This window comes from Tachypleus tridentatus, chromosome 2, assembly GCF_004210375.1.
Source record: "Tachypleus tridentatus isolate NWPU-2018 chromosome 2, ASM421037v1, whole genome shotgun sequence".
NCBI lineage: Eukaryota > Metazoa > Arthropoda > Merostomata > Xiphosura > Limulidae > Tachypleus > Tachypleus tridentatus.
The window spans coordinates 81,836,481-81,852,755 of NC_134826.1; the positions used below are offsets into that span (position 1 = coordinate 81,836,481).

Here is a 16,275-nt window from a genome sequence, read left to right on the forward strand (position 1 = left end):
TCTGATCATTGAGAGAAAGGCCTAGTGGGAAACAACAAAATGCTATTCCAGGCACTCTTCCTACTGGTAACCAGTAGTGGGCCAGCAAAGAACAATGTGCTTTAAATTATTACCAATGTTATTTTGATATTACTAAAGTACCAATGATTATAAATGGACAACGTACTGAACAAAACCATAAATTCAAATGCCTTCCTAACACTCACCAAAGTTACATTTGGAATATAAATTCCTCTTGACCTATTTGCAGACAGTTGTCATATAATGTGGTATATTTATTTCTAATTCTAAAACTACTTCAAAAATTAAGTCAAATAACTGTAAGAATGAACACAACACTTTTGTTACTCATCATTTATTTTTATTTTAAAACATAAAGAAGATAAATGTACTAAATAATAACATTTTATATTTATAAATATATTTCAGTGGTAAATTTAATGTTATTCCACTTATACAAGGCACATCAGTAGGTTTTGGAAATCCAATTCACTTTTATATAACTGGAAGCCACTATGACATGGTCTACTGTTTTTGAAGCTAATTTCACTTGGAAGGTTTTAGTCTACCAGGTTTGAAATATAAAGTGACCATTGGTCAGATGACATACTCTAAAAATATATTCTCAAAACAGCTGGTATGGGTATTAAAACTTTAATTAAAGTACAGAGCAACATTTTGACCTTCTTAGGCTATCTCTTCTGATTAACAAAGAGTTGATCTGAAGATGACCTAAGAAGGTCAAACATTGTTCTCTATTTTATTTTAACATTTTAATACCTATACCAGCCATCTTTAGAATACATTTTTACTTTAAGTGGGTTTCTCATCATCCTGAAATACTCTAAAATTACTTTAAAAAATCTCACCTACTCAGATACAGAAAATGTTGTAGCCTGAAGATGATAGCGATAAGTGAGCAGGTCTTCATCAATTCGATGTACTCCTCCTCCATTTCGCAGATGTGAGAAGAAGAAAAGGAGATCTTCTGGTGTACCCTACAAAGGATAGGCTCTAAAGAATCACCTCAAAACTTTTTCTTTTGAAGGAATAATTGCTAAAATGTCACTACAAAATTAGAGAACATACATAACTTGTTATAAGGACACTATCTTAACACATTGGAGATCAAAATACCATAGTATTTCTTGGTTTTTGTCTGGGACTAGTGAAACTATAATTTCAATAACTGAAATTTTATAGGTGAAAATTATTTGGTTTAAATCCTGTTCTTGCACATTTTTATTTTTAAAATCTAAATTTCTTGCTTCATCTGCTGTGTCATTTTGTTTACCTTTCTTAATAATAAAGAAATGAAGAAAGTAGGAAAAAACAGAAGAGAGACTTAATATTAAGAGTCATAAGAAATAGAGTTGAATAAACTAAAAGAAATTGAGAATGACAAAATAAACAAGGCTTTTCAAAAATTAAAAAAACTGTGGGGTAACCACATTTTGACAGGCAGTCATTCCTGTAGAATTGACAGTGTGAGAAAAATATTAATTTGCAGTAAATCTCTACTTAGTTCTATAGAAATTGACGTGTTGAGTAATCACTTGTATATAATGTGTGTGCAAAAATCATATGACTGGATATTTTTGAACTTTCTTGATGACAAGAAACCCATTTGAAATAAAAGTGTTAATACCCATGCCAGCCATCATGAGATACAAAGGAACTTCCCAGTTTTCCCTGATTTTTAACTATGAGAGAATATTAAAACAAAGTTAAAAATAAGGAAAACTAGGGACTTGTCTAGTAACTTTCTTTCAAAACTAAAAATAGAGAAAAATACTTGGAATTTGCATTAAATCTGAACATTTTTTAACAAATCTAAAGATTGATGGGAACTGTCTAAATAGACAAATGAAACTAAAGATTGAAATGCTGTACATAAACAGATTGTATCTCAGAATGGCTGGTATGGGTATTAACAGCCTGAAGATGACATAGGAAGGTCAAAACATCGTTCTCTGCTTATCAACATTAAGAATTATTAACAGATTGTATCTCAAAACAGCTGGTATGGGTATTCACAATTTTATTGGTAAGCAGAGAACAACGTTTCGACCTTCCTAGCTCATCTTTACGTTTTTAATACACATACTAGCCATTCTGAGATACATTTTTATTTCAAGTGGGTTTCTCATCATCAAGAATTATCAAAAGATTGTTTAGCGTTAAGCTACACAAACGGTGTTATCCGTGTACTACCCACTAAACATTCTGGGCTTCCAGACATGCTCCTAAATATCCTCCAGTGGCAGAGCTTAAAGCACTAAAAATCAAGTTAAACACTGGGCACTAATATTTAATAGCAATAACTTTTGTAAGTAACAGAACTGACAAAAACATCACTATTTTTAAAGGAACCAGACAAAACAATTTTAATATTGAAAAAATGCACACTTTCCATTTTGAGGTTCACAAAAGCAACTTTTAATCCACCACCTGAGCATATTTAAAGATTTATACTTTACATAATTATCAAATGTCATAGACAGATACCTTTCCAGCTTCAGAGAACCCCCCAACTTCATTAAAAATGGCACGAGAGCAAAACCAGGTGGGCATGATGATGGTAGGCCCATTGGAAGTATAGATCTAATTAACAAACAAAACAGTTTTGTAAATTAGTGCACATTTATATCTTGGCTGGGTTCTTACACAGTACAATTAATCTCCATACCAGAAGTTGTGACACACTAACAATTTAGTGTTAACTAAAATGCTTTATGAATTCAAACATTAAATTAAAGATCACACAATGACTTAATAAAGTTAAATAACAAGTGTGAAAAGCATACATGAAACTAAATATCTGATAAACAAAATAAATAAAGGTAAAACAAAAACCTACATATTTATAAATATACAGTTACAAGTGACACATTGGATGACTTTCTTACATCTGGTACCTAACATTCTATCCAGCTAACAAATGGGGTTTACCCAATGAAAATTATTTTCAAACTAATGACAAGATTTACATAATGGTCAAAGGAAGTTGAATCATTTCATTTAATGTCTTATAGTACTACTGAATATGATGGTTGGAATATTATAATACTCAACAATATATGAAGATGATGGCCAGAATTATAACAACCAATAATACACAAAGATGATGGCTAGAATATCATAACAACCAATAATACACAAAGATGATGACTGGAATATCATAACAACCAATAACACACAAAGATGATGACTGGAATATCATAATAACTAATAACACACAAAGATGATGACTGGAATATCATAATAACCAATAACACACAAAGATGATGACTGGAATATCATAATAACCAATAACACACAAAGATGATGACTGGAATATCATAATAACCAATAACACACAAAGATGATGACTGGAATATCATAATAACCAATAACACACAAAGATGATGACTGGAATATCATAATAACCAATAACACACAAAGATGGTGACTGGAATATCACAATAACCAATAACACACAAAGATGGTGACTGGAATATCACAATAACCAATAACACACAAAGATGGTGACTGGAATATCATAATAACCAATAACACACAAAGATGGTGACTGGAATATCACAATAACCAATAACACACAAAGATGGTGACTGGAATATCACAATAACCAATAACACACAAAGATGGTGATTGGAATATCACAATAACCAATAACACACAAAGATGGTGATTGGAATATCACAATAACCAATAACACACAAAGATGGTGATTGGAATATCACAATAACCAATAACACACAAAGATGGTGACTGGAATATCATAATAACCAATAACACACAAAGATGGTGACTGGAATATCATAATAACCAATAACACACAAAGATGGTGACTGGAATATCATAATAACCAATAACACACAAAGATGGTGACTGGAATATCATAATAACCAATAACACACAAAGATGGTGACTGGAATATCATAATAACCAATAACACACAAAGATGGTGACTGGAATATCATAATAACCAATAACACACAAAGATGGTGACTGGAATATCATAATAACCAATAACACACAAAGATGGTGACTGGAATATCATAATAACTAATAACACACAAAGATGATGACTGGAATATCATAATAACTAATAACACACAAAGATGATGACTGGAATATCATAATAACTAATAACACACAAATATGATGACTGGAATATCATAATAACCAATAACACACAAAGATGGTGACTGGAATATCATAATAACTAATAACACACAAAGATGGTGACTGGAATATCACAATAACCAATAACACACAAAGATGGTGACTGGAATATCATAATAACCAATAACACACAAAGATGGTGACTGGAATATCATAATAACCAATAACACACAAAGATGGTGACTGGAATATCATAATAACCAATAACACACAAAGATGATGATGAATATCATAATAACTAACTATACACAAAGATGATGACTGGAATATCATAATAACTAAAAATACACAAAGATGATGACTGGAATATCATTATAACCAATAACATGCAAAGATGATGACTGGAATATCATAATAACCAATAACACACAAAGATGGTGACTGGAATATCATAATAACCAATAACACACAAAGATGGTGACTGGAATATCATAATAACCAATAACACACAAAGATGGTGACTGGAATATCATAATAACCAATAACACACAAAGATGATGACTGGAATATCATAATAACCAATAACACACAAATATGATGACTGGAATATCATAATAACCAATAACACACAAAGATGGTGACTGGAATATCATAATAACTAATAACACACAAAGATGGTGACTGGAATATCACAATAACCAATAACACACAAAGATGGTGACTGGAATATCACAATAACCAATAACACACAAAGATGGTGACTGGAATATCATAATAACCAATAACACACAAAGATGGTGACTGGAATATCATAATAACCAATAACACACAAAGATGATGATGAATATCATAATAACTAACTATACACAAAGATGATGACTGGAATATCATAATAACTAAAAATACACAAAGATGATGACTGGAATATCATTATAACCAATAACACATGATGATGACTGGAATATCATAATAACCAATAACACACAAAGATGGTGACTGGAATATCATAATAACCAATAACACACAAAGATGGTGACTGGAATATCATAATAACCAATAACACACAAAGATGGTGACTGGAATATCATAATAACCAATAACACACAAAGATGGTGACTGGAATATCATAATAACCAATAACACACAAAGATGGTGACTGGAATATCACAATAACCAATAACACACAAAGATGGTGACTGGAATATCACAATAACCAATAACACACAAAGATGGTGACTGGAATATCATAATAACCAATAACACACAAAGATGGTGACTGGAATATCACAATAACCAATAACACACAAAGATGGTGACTGGAATATCACAATAACCAATAACACACAAAGATGGTGATTGGAATATCATAATAACCAATAACACACAAAGATGGTGACTGGAATATCACAATAACCAATAACACACAAAGATGGTGACTGGAATATCATAATAACCAATAACACACAAAGATGGTGACTGGAATATCACAATAACCAATAACACACAAAGATGGTGACTGGAATATCATAATAACCAATAACACACAAAGATGGTGACTGGAATATCATAATAACCAATAACACACAAAGATGGTGACTGGAATATCATAATAACCAATAACACACAAAGATGGTGACTGGAATATCATAATAACCAATAACACACAAAGATGGTGACTGGAATATCATAATAACCAATAACACACAAAGATGATGACTGGAATATCATAATAACTAATAATACACAAAGATGATGATGAATATCATAATAACTAACAATACACAAAGATGATGACTGGAATATCATTATAACCAATAACACACAAAGATGATGATGAATATCATAATAACTAACTATACACAAAGATGATGACTGGAATATCATAATAACTAAAAATACACAAAGATGATGACTGGAATATCATAATAACTAAAAATACACAAAGATGATGACTGGAATATCATTATAACCAATAACACACAAAGATGATGACTGGAATATCATAATAACCAATAACACACAAAGATGATGACTGGAATATCATAATAACCAATAATACACAAAGATGATGACTGGAATATCATAATAACCAATAATACACAAAGATGATGACTGGAATATCATAATAACCAATAATACATAAAGATGATGATTGGAATATCATAACCAATAATACATGAAGATGATGACTGGAATATCATAATAACCAATGATACAGGAAGATTATGGCTGGAATATCACAATCAGTAATGTGCAATATTCAGGACAATAATTTCACAATGATGACTAACAGTACCTAAAATTCATAACTTCAATGACCAATAATACTCAAAATGTGGAATTATGGCATAAAATGTCATAAAAAACACACTTCAAAGCCAGCCCTTATCATTCAAATATTTATTAAGCCATTTTTAAATATTGTTATTAAGCAATTCTGACCAATCTGAATATAAATATATAAACAAAATAATATAGTTAAAAGGTTATTTGACCAATGTGACACGAGTAAATAACTAGTATGGTCTAAAAGTAAAATTATTAACAAACCTGAGTATATAACTGGAATGGTTTAAGATTATTGGCCCATTGTGTGTACCTTTCAGTTGAGCCTTCAGGAACTCGATTAAACTTACAGCCCACAATCTACAAGGCACAGACAAGTTTTGAATGTTACATGTGTATTCATGCTACATATTTCTTAACTACAGACATAGTTGTATGTTAAACATTACCACTGTACAAATATGGGTTTAATAATGGTAGTTAAACATTGCCACTAAATACACACATGGGTTTAATAACTGTAACTAAACATTACCACTACATAAACTAGTGTTTAATAATGGTAAATACATTACCACTATATAAATATGGGTTTAATAACAATAATGAAGCATTACCACAACATAAGTGTAATAGAAATACATTAAACGTTATCACTGTATAGCCATAAACCTTAACGCGACATACATAACTTTGAGGCAAAATTAAATTTGGAAATTATGACCAAACAATGGTATGCTCATTACTTACAAAGTACACAACTTTTAATGCCACATTTAAAATATTAAAGTATTATAGATATATATATTAAAAATAAGCTGCATAAACCTTTCTTCTAATGCCATCAATCTTCTAAGAAAGTTTTAAATCACATATCAAACACTGACTTTCTTATCCCAAATTACAGATATTTCTGTTCCCTTGTTTGTAAAAAATCCTATATACCTTAATCTTTCAGGTAAAGAGAAAAAAGAAAGTTCACAGTACGACTGAAATATTTATCAATTTTAACAAATTTCTAAATTAAAATGATACAGAGATCTGTCTCACTATTGGAAAATAAATTTCACAATACCAACACAAATCTTAATATATGTATTGTACAAAATAAATAACTAGTAAAAATTAACTACTTATTAATACATCAAAAATTATATTTAAAAACAAACAATGCATTTTAAATATATACAGTAAAAACAAAACAAAAAACCTACACTGTTAGGTTTCTGAACAGCCACATCATACTGTTTCTGTACACGATTACAATGCATAATATCATCCTGAAAAATGAAAAAAAAACCTGATATGATTTAAAATTTCATTGTTATTGTAGAAAAAACAAACACAACTGTAAGAAATATATATATATGTATTTACAGGTTCATATTTATAAAAAAAATTATGGTTATTTACCAATTGAATAAGTAATTCTGATGAAAAACAAAGTAGAAATATATACAAATGGTTGAGAATATTGCAGAAATAATACTTAATATCAAGGTTTTAAATTTCAAAATTTGATGATGCACACATCTGTGTAACACATGGCATAGTTTTGATGACTTGTTACATGAAACATACGAGTTTCAAAACTGTTAAAACTATCAAATATTTATAAAAAATTGACTTTCTAAGTACACAGAATATTACAATCAGTGTGGATGTGCTAAGTTACTTTTTTTTTTTATTTCCTGTACTTGCTAAAATTTAGATTGTAAGAAACTTGAGAGCTCTGTAACAAATGTTCTTTATTCATTTTTTATGATAAACATTTTGTTTTATGAGAAAGGAAAGAGATCATGTCAATTCATGGACTTACGGCATCAAGAAAGCACAAAAACTTCCCTGTACTTTGGTCCACGGCTTGGTTTTTTGCATATCCAACTGAAAACAGATATCATAAATCATGTAATGAAAGAAAATTGTTGGTTGTTCATTATGATTTTGAAACTAATGTGTTGACATTAACACTATCTTTATTATGTATCTTTACAAAAACAATATAATGAAATAAAATTCAAACTTATTAATATATTACTATTCCTTGTTGTCATTGTTAAGTCATAATGGATAATGCCCATTGTCAAATGTGTTGGGGATATATTTCATTTATCAGACAAAATCTCAATGTTAATGTCAAACTCACCAGCAAATAAGGAGAACATTTAAGGGTTAGGAGTTTAGTAGTTGGACTCACAGCATATCAACTTCTACTGCCTTACAGTGTCTGCAGCCAGTTAAAAAGCTTAATTTAAAATTAAACCATGTAAAAGATCTTCAATATAAGAACTCCTGACCTCTGCCCTTTTATTTGATATTATAAAAAACAACATACTCTTATAGTATAAATGAGCCACCCTAAACTGTTTTATTTATTTATTAATTATTATTTACTTAAAAGGTAACAATTTAACATTCTTGAAGTGATTATACTCGAAACAGAGCTGTGCAATGGGTGAAATTCGTCAAATGATTAATTTTAGAGCTCTGGATACAGGAAGGTCAAAGTGCACATGGTTAAAAAACTTTTTAGTTAGAGGCTAATTTCAGTGTAATATAATCTTCACTGCCCGACAAAGAGAGTCTGTTTGAAATGTTGCACAAAATAAAATTGACATACAAATCAAACAGGTGTACGTACAGTACTGTGCAAGTGTGTTAGAATATTTTGTTCTTCCCATTTGATACGGCTGATTCTTCCACGTCATTACAGAATGTCATTAGGGTTCTGCTTGAATGAACACTGATCAAATTTAGGGTCTGAAATAACTATCATAGTATCTCATACAGTGTCTTAAATACATAGAAAGGAGATAGCATACTGTACTGGTATATTTTGGAATAAATCAGTTTTTCAGCACTTCACAACTAAACCTTGATATTAGGTTTTGTTTGTCATGCCAAGACCCAAAAAGCATGAAGAATTGTCAATAGAGTAGAAAGTTTGCATAAAAGCTTTACCTGATATTGATTGAACTCTCTGACAAATTACTGCAGACTTAAAATACGCCTGAAACACTGTCAAGTACACCCTAGTTTGTGAAACCAAGACAGGTAGGTTTGAAAATAGGGAAGAAAAAGGCAGAACACCTAAAGTGAATGATATTGATATTAAATATCTTTGTTTATGCAGCATTCAGAATGGAAGGAAGACTGCCAGTGATCTCAAACATGTGATAAACAACCATGTAACAAATAATAGAAAATGTCCAGATCTACAATATCAATAAGACTCAATGAGAATGGAATATCTGATCATGTAGCAGCTAAAAAAATCTTTATTTTGATCTACAAATATTGTAAAGAGACTAAAATTTGTTAAAAAGTATAAAACCTGGATTGTTTTTGTTTGGAAATAGGTATTATGAATATACGAGTCCAAATTGAAATATATATTGAAATTTGAAATACATGGCTAAAAGTTAGAAGAAAGGTAAAAGGTGGTTACCTAAATGCACAGCACCTACCATGAAGCACAGAGGATGCAATGTGATGGTTTGGGGGGTGTCTTTATACTGAGGTGACAGAAGATATTGGAAACAGATACTGATTCATCATGGCATACCTAGTGGTTTATGCATTACTGGTAAAGGATTCTACTACCAAGAACATAATGACTCCAAACCCTCATCCAATCTATACAAAAGTTACTCAGCTAAGAAAGAAACTGTTGGAGTCATTCAAATGATGCAATGGCTTCCACACAGCTCCATTATCAACCCAGTTGAGCAGATCTAGGATAAGATGAATAAAAACTTTGACAAATCAAAAGTTAATTCCAAAGAAATTTTATGGGAGTGTATTAGAGACGTTTGAAGTAAAATTCCAAAGAACACTTTGATTAAATGTGTTGTAACAATGCCTAAATACATTTGCAGAAATCAGGCATTTTCGTCAAGTGTCTATCAAACTAAATATGAAGATTAATAACATTTTGATGTTTCACCTGTGATTTACCTTCCATTGTTCTTTGAAAGCAGTCTTAAATCTAATTTTGACTTTGCTGCAATACTTCTGCACAGCACTGTATATAAATGTTTTTCTCCAGAATTTATTTTCCTAAATACTGACATTTCAAAAGTAACGTTATTGAAAATTCTTTGCTTCTCTTAATTAAATTCGTTTCTAGAACCCATTATGATAAATACAAGTAACTGTTGTGCATAAAACTTTTTTAATAACATGAATAAATAAAGTTGAATCTTACCGCCCTTAGGATTAGAATGTTGCTGTTTTCTATAAACAACTTTTATGTTTAAAGCCTTTAGTTTTGGTATCCATGTTTCCAGAACTTCATCAGAGCTATCCTGAAGAGATAAAAAATGAAGAGCCTTGTAATATTCACAGAAAACCTTCAGTAAGTTTAAAAATTATTATTGACTAATTACACAAAAATTTTAAGGAAATAAAAGAAAGCAATGAAGTGTTCCTTACTAACCCAATAGCTTTCAAATTTGAACTTTTTTTACAGCTTAACCAGCCTAGGAGAGACACAATTTATGACGACGTAACGGTGTTAAAGACACAATTTATGACGACGTAAGGGTGTTAAAGACACAATTTATGACGACGTAAGGGTGTTAAAGACACAATTTATGACGACGTAAGGGTGTTAAAGACACAATTTATGACGACGTAAGGGTGTTAAAGACACAATTTATGACGACGTAACGGCGTTAAAGACACAATTTATGACAACGTAACGGCGTTAAAGACACAATTTATGACAACGTAACGGCGTTAAAGACACAATTTATGACAACGTAACGGCGTTAAAGACACAATTTATGACAACGTAATGGCGTTAAAGACACAATTTATGACAACGTAACGGCGTTAAAGACACAATTTATGACAACGTAACGGCGTAAAAGACACAATTTATGACAACGTAACGGTGTAAAAGACACAATTTATGACAACGTAACAGTGTAAGAGACAATTTATGACAACGTAAAGGTGTAAGAGACAATTTATGACAATGTAAAGGTGTAAGAGACAATTTATGACAATGTAAAGGTGTAAGAGACAATTTATGACAATGTAAAGGTGTAAGAGAATTTATGACAATGTAAAGGTGTAAGAGAAATTTATGACAATGTAAAGGTGTAAAAGACAATTTATGACAACATAATGGTGTAAAAGGATTGATTTGTTTGTGAGTTCAATAAGTAACAGCTACAAAACAGATAAAAGAAAGTTTGTGTTCAAACAGGGTGTAAATTTGTATGAATTCTGGATACCTGGTGATATATTAAAAACATTGTACTGTCTATAGATTATTTTATAGTATTTGTTTCAGATTAATTTGGGGGTGAAAACTGTTTAGGAGAGATTGAACAAAAAATATTTTTTACAATCATTGTATAACAGATAAACATGTATTTGATCTGACAGGTAAAATTAATATTCTTGTAAATAAGCTAGTATAATAACACTGTTATAAGCTACATGTTAAATACTAGTCATTACACGATGATCTATTTGTGCACTTTGTAAAAATGAGATTACAAAGGCTGAATTGCTAAATAATTTAGTTTATACGTTCAGTATTGGTTAGTGACTGAATGAGAATTACTGTTTATCAATTACCTGCACTTCAATTATTTGTTGAGTTAAACAGCATTTTTGTCATTGGTATATTGGCAAGGAAGTTTTACATGCAAGTTTATTTGTAAGTTTAGGTTTACATTAGTTTTAATAATAATATTGTTTATGAGGAAAACGTAGTAACAAACAACACTAAAGGGTCATTCCATGTCAAATCATCCAAGGAGCTGCAGGTGACCCCCACAGAATGCCTTGAAAACATTCACATGTTCTCATCTACCATATTATGAAAAATTGCCAAAGATTAGATCAATATCTCTAATAGTTTCTGATTTACAGCCCTGTAAAATTTAATTTTTTTTTATTTTTGGCAACTTCATTTTCAGGCAACTTTGGCTGCTTAAAGCTGCAAGAGTCATGGTAGTAGAAGGCTGAAATTTGTTACACTGACTAAATTAATCTTGCAGAATTCATAAATGATCTCAAACCAAGTTTATCTCTTTTTAGGATTTGCATAGTGAGGCTGTAAAATCATCTGAAAACCCAAAATCGTAAAAAACATTGGTTTATATAAAAAGCTATAGCTCTAAGACTTAATATGATACAAAACTGAATTTGATTTTCTAATTTCCTATAACATATCAGTTGATAAATCAGTAATTGTTGTAATTAAAAGTAAGTTAGATCTCCTGTAAAAAAATTTAGCTGATGCAACTTTTTATGATTTAGCTAAAAATAGCCCTACTTTGGGCCACAGTTTGACTATGTCACCAGTTATTCAGCCTTTTCAGATTTTTACCATATATTCCTACATCTCTGAATATGAACCACAAAAAAAATCAGGATGGTGTTCAACCTTCTTTGAGTCATAATTTTTTAAAGTATCCTCTGACCATACATTTTTTATTTTAAAAAAATTCAGTTCAGGTGTGTTACTGTGTGCAAATATATCCATACAATTTTGGAAAATACCTGTCAGAATCTTATGAATCCCACTGAAATATTCTAACCAGCCTTTCACAATGTTAATTAATGAAGTTATAAGAAACAAGAAAGAATTAATTCATTTCTGAGCAAGTTTATTGGCATAGCTAGTTAGATCACATGGCAATGCAAATATATTGTGTATGCATTACAGTTATGCAGATATGGCTGAGTTTAAGATTCATAATATAATAAATACAAAGGTAAATCAGACACAAAAAGCACAGTGCTACAACAGGGGATAACTGAGAAAGATTATTGTCACACCAAACTGCAATAATCATGACAATGAAATGTTTCAAAAACTGCTTTGGCGATAAATTAGCCTTAACAACATCAAATAAACATTGCTTTGTTCAGACAGCTTGAATAAATTTCTGAAATTTGAGTTTGATTATGTTGAGATAACTTTAACTTAGAACATAGTGGCAAGCACTTCTGCCTTGCAATGGTAGGTGCTCTTATCAGACAAAGAATATGTTGGAAAGGAATCCAGCTTTCATCTTTACATGACCTTTATAAAGTTTGTTTCTTGATTTCTTCGTAAATGACACCAACACATTGGAATATTCATCTGATCTATCTTTTATGTTTCTCACATACCATTCATGATCGTATATGCTTGCCATACATTTCCCTGGCTGATAATTGTCATTGCTATCATTAGACCCGATTTTAGCTGCAGCAGCATCACTTTCACTGTTACTACCAACAGTTACAACTGTGTACACATCATCATCTGATAGCCTTCTCATATACAATTTGTTGGTAGAGTGGGGAATAAAGCTATGATGTGACCTAATACCTGCCACAGTTTTGCATTTTTCATAGTGCTCAAGTAGATCAAACTTCACACGATTCCTGATTGGCAAGAAAGAACTGAATGCTCTGAATCTGGTCCTTTGCCCAATGGTACATACCAGAGACATTTAAATTTGATAATTTATTATTTTTCACAACCTTGATTTTTTTGAAGATCATGTTCAGAGATGTAAGAATATATGGTAAAGGCTGATTAGAATATTTCAATTGGATTCATAAATTATTTCAAAATTGTATGGATATATTTGCACACAGTAACACACCTGAATTGAAATGGTTTTTTTTAGATCTAATAGACTTAATTACAACAATTGCTGATTCATCAACTGATATGTTATAGGAAATTAGAAAAACAAATTCAGCTTTGTATCATATTAAGTCTTAGAGATATGGCTTTTTATATATACCAATGTTTTCTACGATTTTGGGTTTTCAGGTGATTTTACAGCCTCACTATGCAAATCCTAAAAGAGATAAAATTGGTTTGAGATCATTTATGAATTCTGTGAGATTAATTTAGTCAGTGTAACAAATTTCAGCCTTCTACTACCATGACTCTTGCAGCTTTAAGCAGCCAAAGTTGCCTGAAAATGAATTTGCCAAAAATAAAAAAAAATTAAATTTTACAGGGCTGTAAATCAGAAACTATTAGAGATATTGATCTAATATTTGGCAATTTTTTATTATATGTGTAGATGAGCACATGAATTTTTTCAAGGCATTCTGAGGGGATCACCTGGAAATTTTTCCAAAATCTGGATGATTTCACATGGAATGACCCTAAAGGAACAATTTCTTTACAAGGACTGGGATGGACATTATCAAATTATCCAAAAGAACCTGTACAATGACAGAATACATTAAAATAATAATGACTGGTTGGTTGATTTAGTGTTTTATGCCACAAATCAGCTAGGCTATCTGCACCAAATGTCTGGATAAAGGTAAAAGTAAAGTAAATGTTGTAAAATTCATAAAAGGAGATGAAGGTAAAACAAAACAGCATTTAAAAACATAAATAGCATAAAACCAATGTTGACATCCAGTCTACAATATTAAGAGAGAAACTACAGTAAGAGAAGTTGTAAAGGACTTTCTGTAGCATAATGTTAATTATCAAAACCCACCAGGAAGACTAAAAGGTGAGTACAAAAACCACTGTCAGTCACCTGAAGTTGGCCTTTCCAGTCCTGGTGTCGAATTATTTAATGTTACGGCCCTTTTCTAATTTCAAATCGAACTAGCGAGATTGTGATTCTTAAAAGGGAATCACAATAAAAAAAGGTTTAATGAATAAATATAAAACATTTAAATGACATTAAAAAGATTAATGGCCTTTAAAAAACTAAAAAGTTTATCAAGGTGTACAGTGTCACCATCACCAATAACACTGTCTAATGTTATGGACAAATCTTGGGTCAGAACATGTTTAAAATGGTGATGTCATTGAGAGTCATAACAATGGCAAGAAAGTAAGATGTGGCTTACAGTGATTTGAGTGTTACACAAACTACACACTGGTGCATCAGTTCCAGATAAAATAAAACAACGAGTTAAAAAACTGTGACCAATGCGTAGTCTAGTTAGAACAACTTCCTCCTTCCAATCCTTATGGAAGCAAGACAGCTAAAGTCCAATATAGGGTTTTATTTGGAAAAGCTTTGTTTCGTGTTGCTCACTCAAAGTCGACTGCCAGCTGGCACAGAGCTGAGCCTTTAATACAGGACCATAGTCCATGTATGGAATATGCACTGAGGTGATAGCACCAGAGCAGATAGATTTAGCTGCCGTATCTACAAGCTCATTCCTGCAAATACCAACGTGGCCTGGTATCCATGAAAACTAGATAGAAGCAGATGTTAAAGAGAAAATGGGCCAGTCGGTTTTGAACATCAGCGAGAACAGGGTGTAAACCAATGTTAAGCAATTCCAGGGGCAGTAGAGAACTAAGCAAGTGAGTATAAATAGTGGTAGTTGGAGTACTGCTTAGCTTTAATATGATCAGGGCAAGAGAAATGGCATACAGTTCAGCAGTGAACACAAAAGCTGAAGAGGGGGTTCTGCACGCAACCACTGAACTGCAACAAACCATGGCATAGCCCATAGAGTCACCTGATTTGGAAACATTCATATAAATTGGAATGGAAAGATTGTTTGAAAGATGTTCAGTAAATAAAAGACAGTACTTCCAATCAGGAGTATCTGCTCTTCTCAGATGACTTAAAGAAAGGTCACATTTGGGGACTGTAATAAGTCATGATGGAATGGGCTAACCAGTGGATACTGCAATGTTATCTAAAGACAGACCCAATTCATCCAACTGCGCCTGGATGAAGAGGCCAAAAAGGAGCAATTGCAGAAAACACAAACCCAGATGGGATACTTTGGTAGGGATACGAAGTTTTGAAGAATATAGTAAAGTCAGTTGCAGATGGTGAAGGTGCAAAGAATGAGACTTTACGTATAAGCTCTGAACTGGGGAGGTGCAGAAAGCCCCAGTTCAGA

The 16,275-nt window shown here is 31.5% G+C and overlaps 1 protein-coding gene across 14 annotated transcripts in view; it reads right to left on the reverse strand.

Annotated features, from left to right (window-relative positions):
* The window catches only part of LOC143244357 (queuosine-tRNA galactosyltransferase-like), a 38,763-nt gene that overhangs the window by 8,302 nt on the left and 14,186 nt on the right, over positions 1-16,275 (reverse strand). For all 14 annotated transcript variants that reach the window (XM_076488885.1, XM_076488883.1, XM_076488878.1 and 11 more), the window contains 6 exons: positions 10,622-10,721; positions 8,234-8,298; positions 7,629-7,694; positions 6,679-6,774; positions 2,509-2,604; positions 874-998 (listed from right to left, as the gene is read on the reverse strand). In XM_076488885.1, coding sequence (XP_076345000.1) covers positions 874-998; positions 2,509-2,604; positions 6,679-6,774; positions 7,629-7,694; positions 8,234-8,298; positions 10,622-10,721 — 548 coding nt within the window. The remainder of the gene's footprint in view (positions 1-873; positions 999-2,508; positions 2,605-6,678; positions 6,775-7,628; positions 7,695-8,233; positions 8,299-10,621; positions 10,722-16,275) is intronic.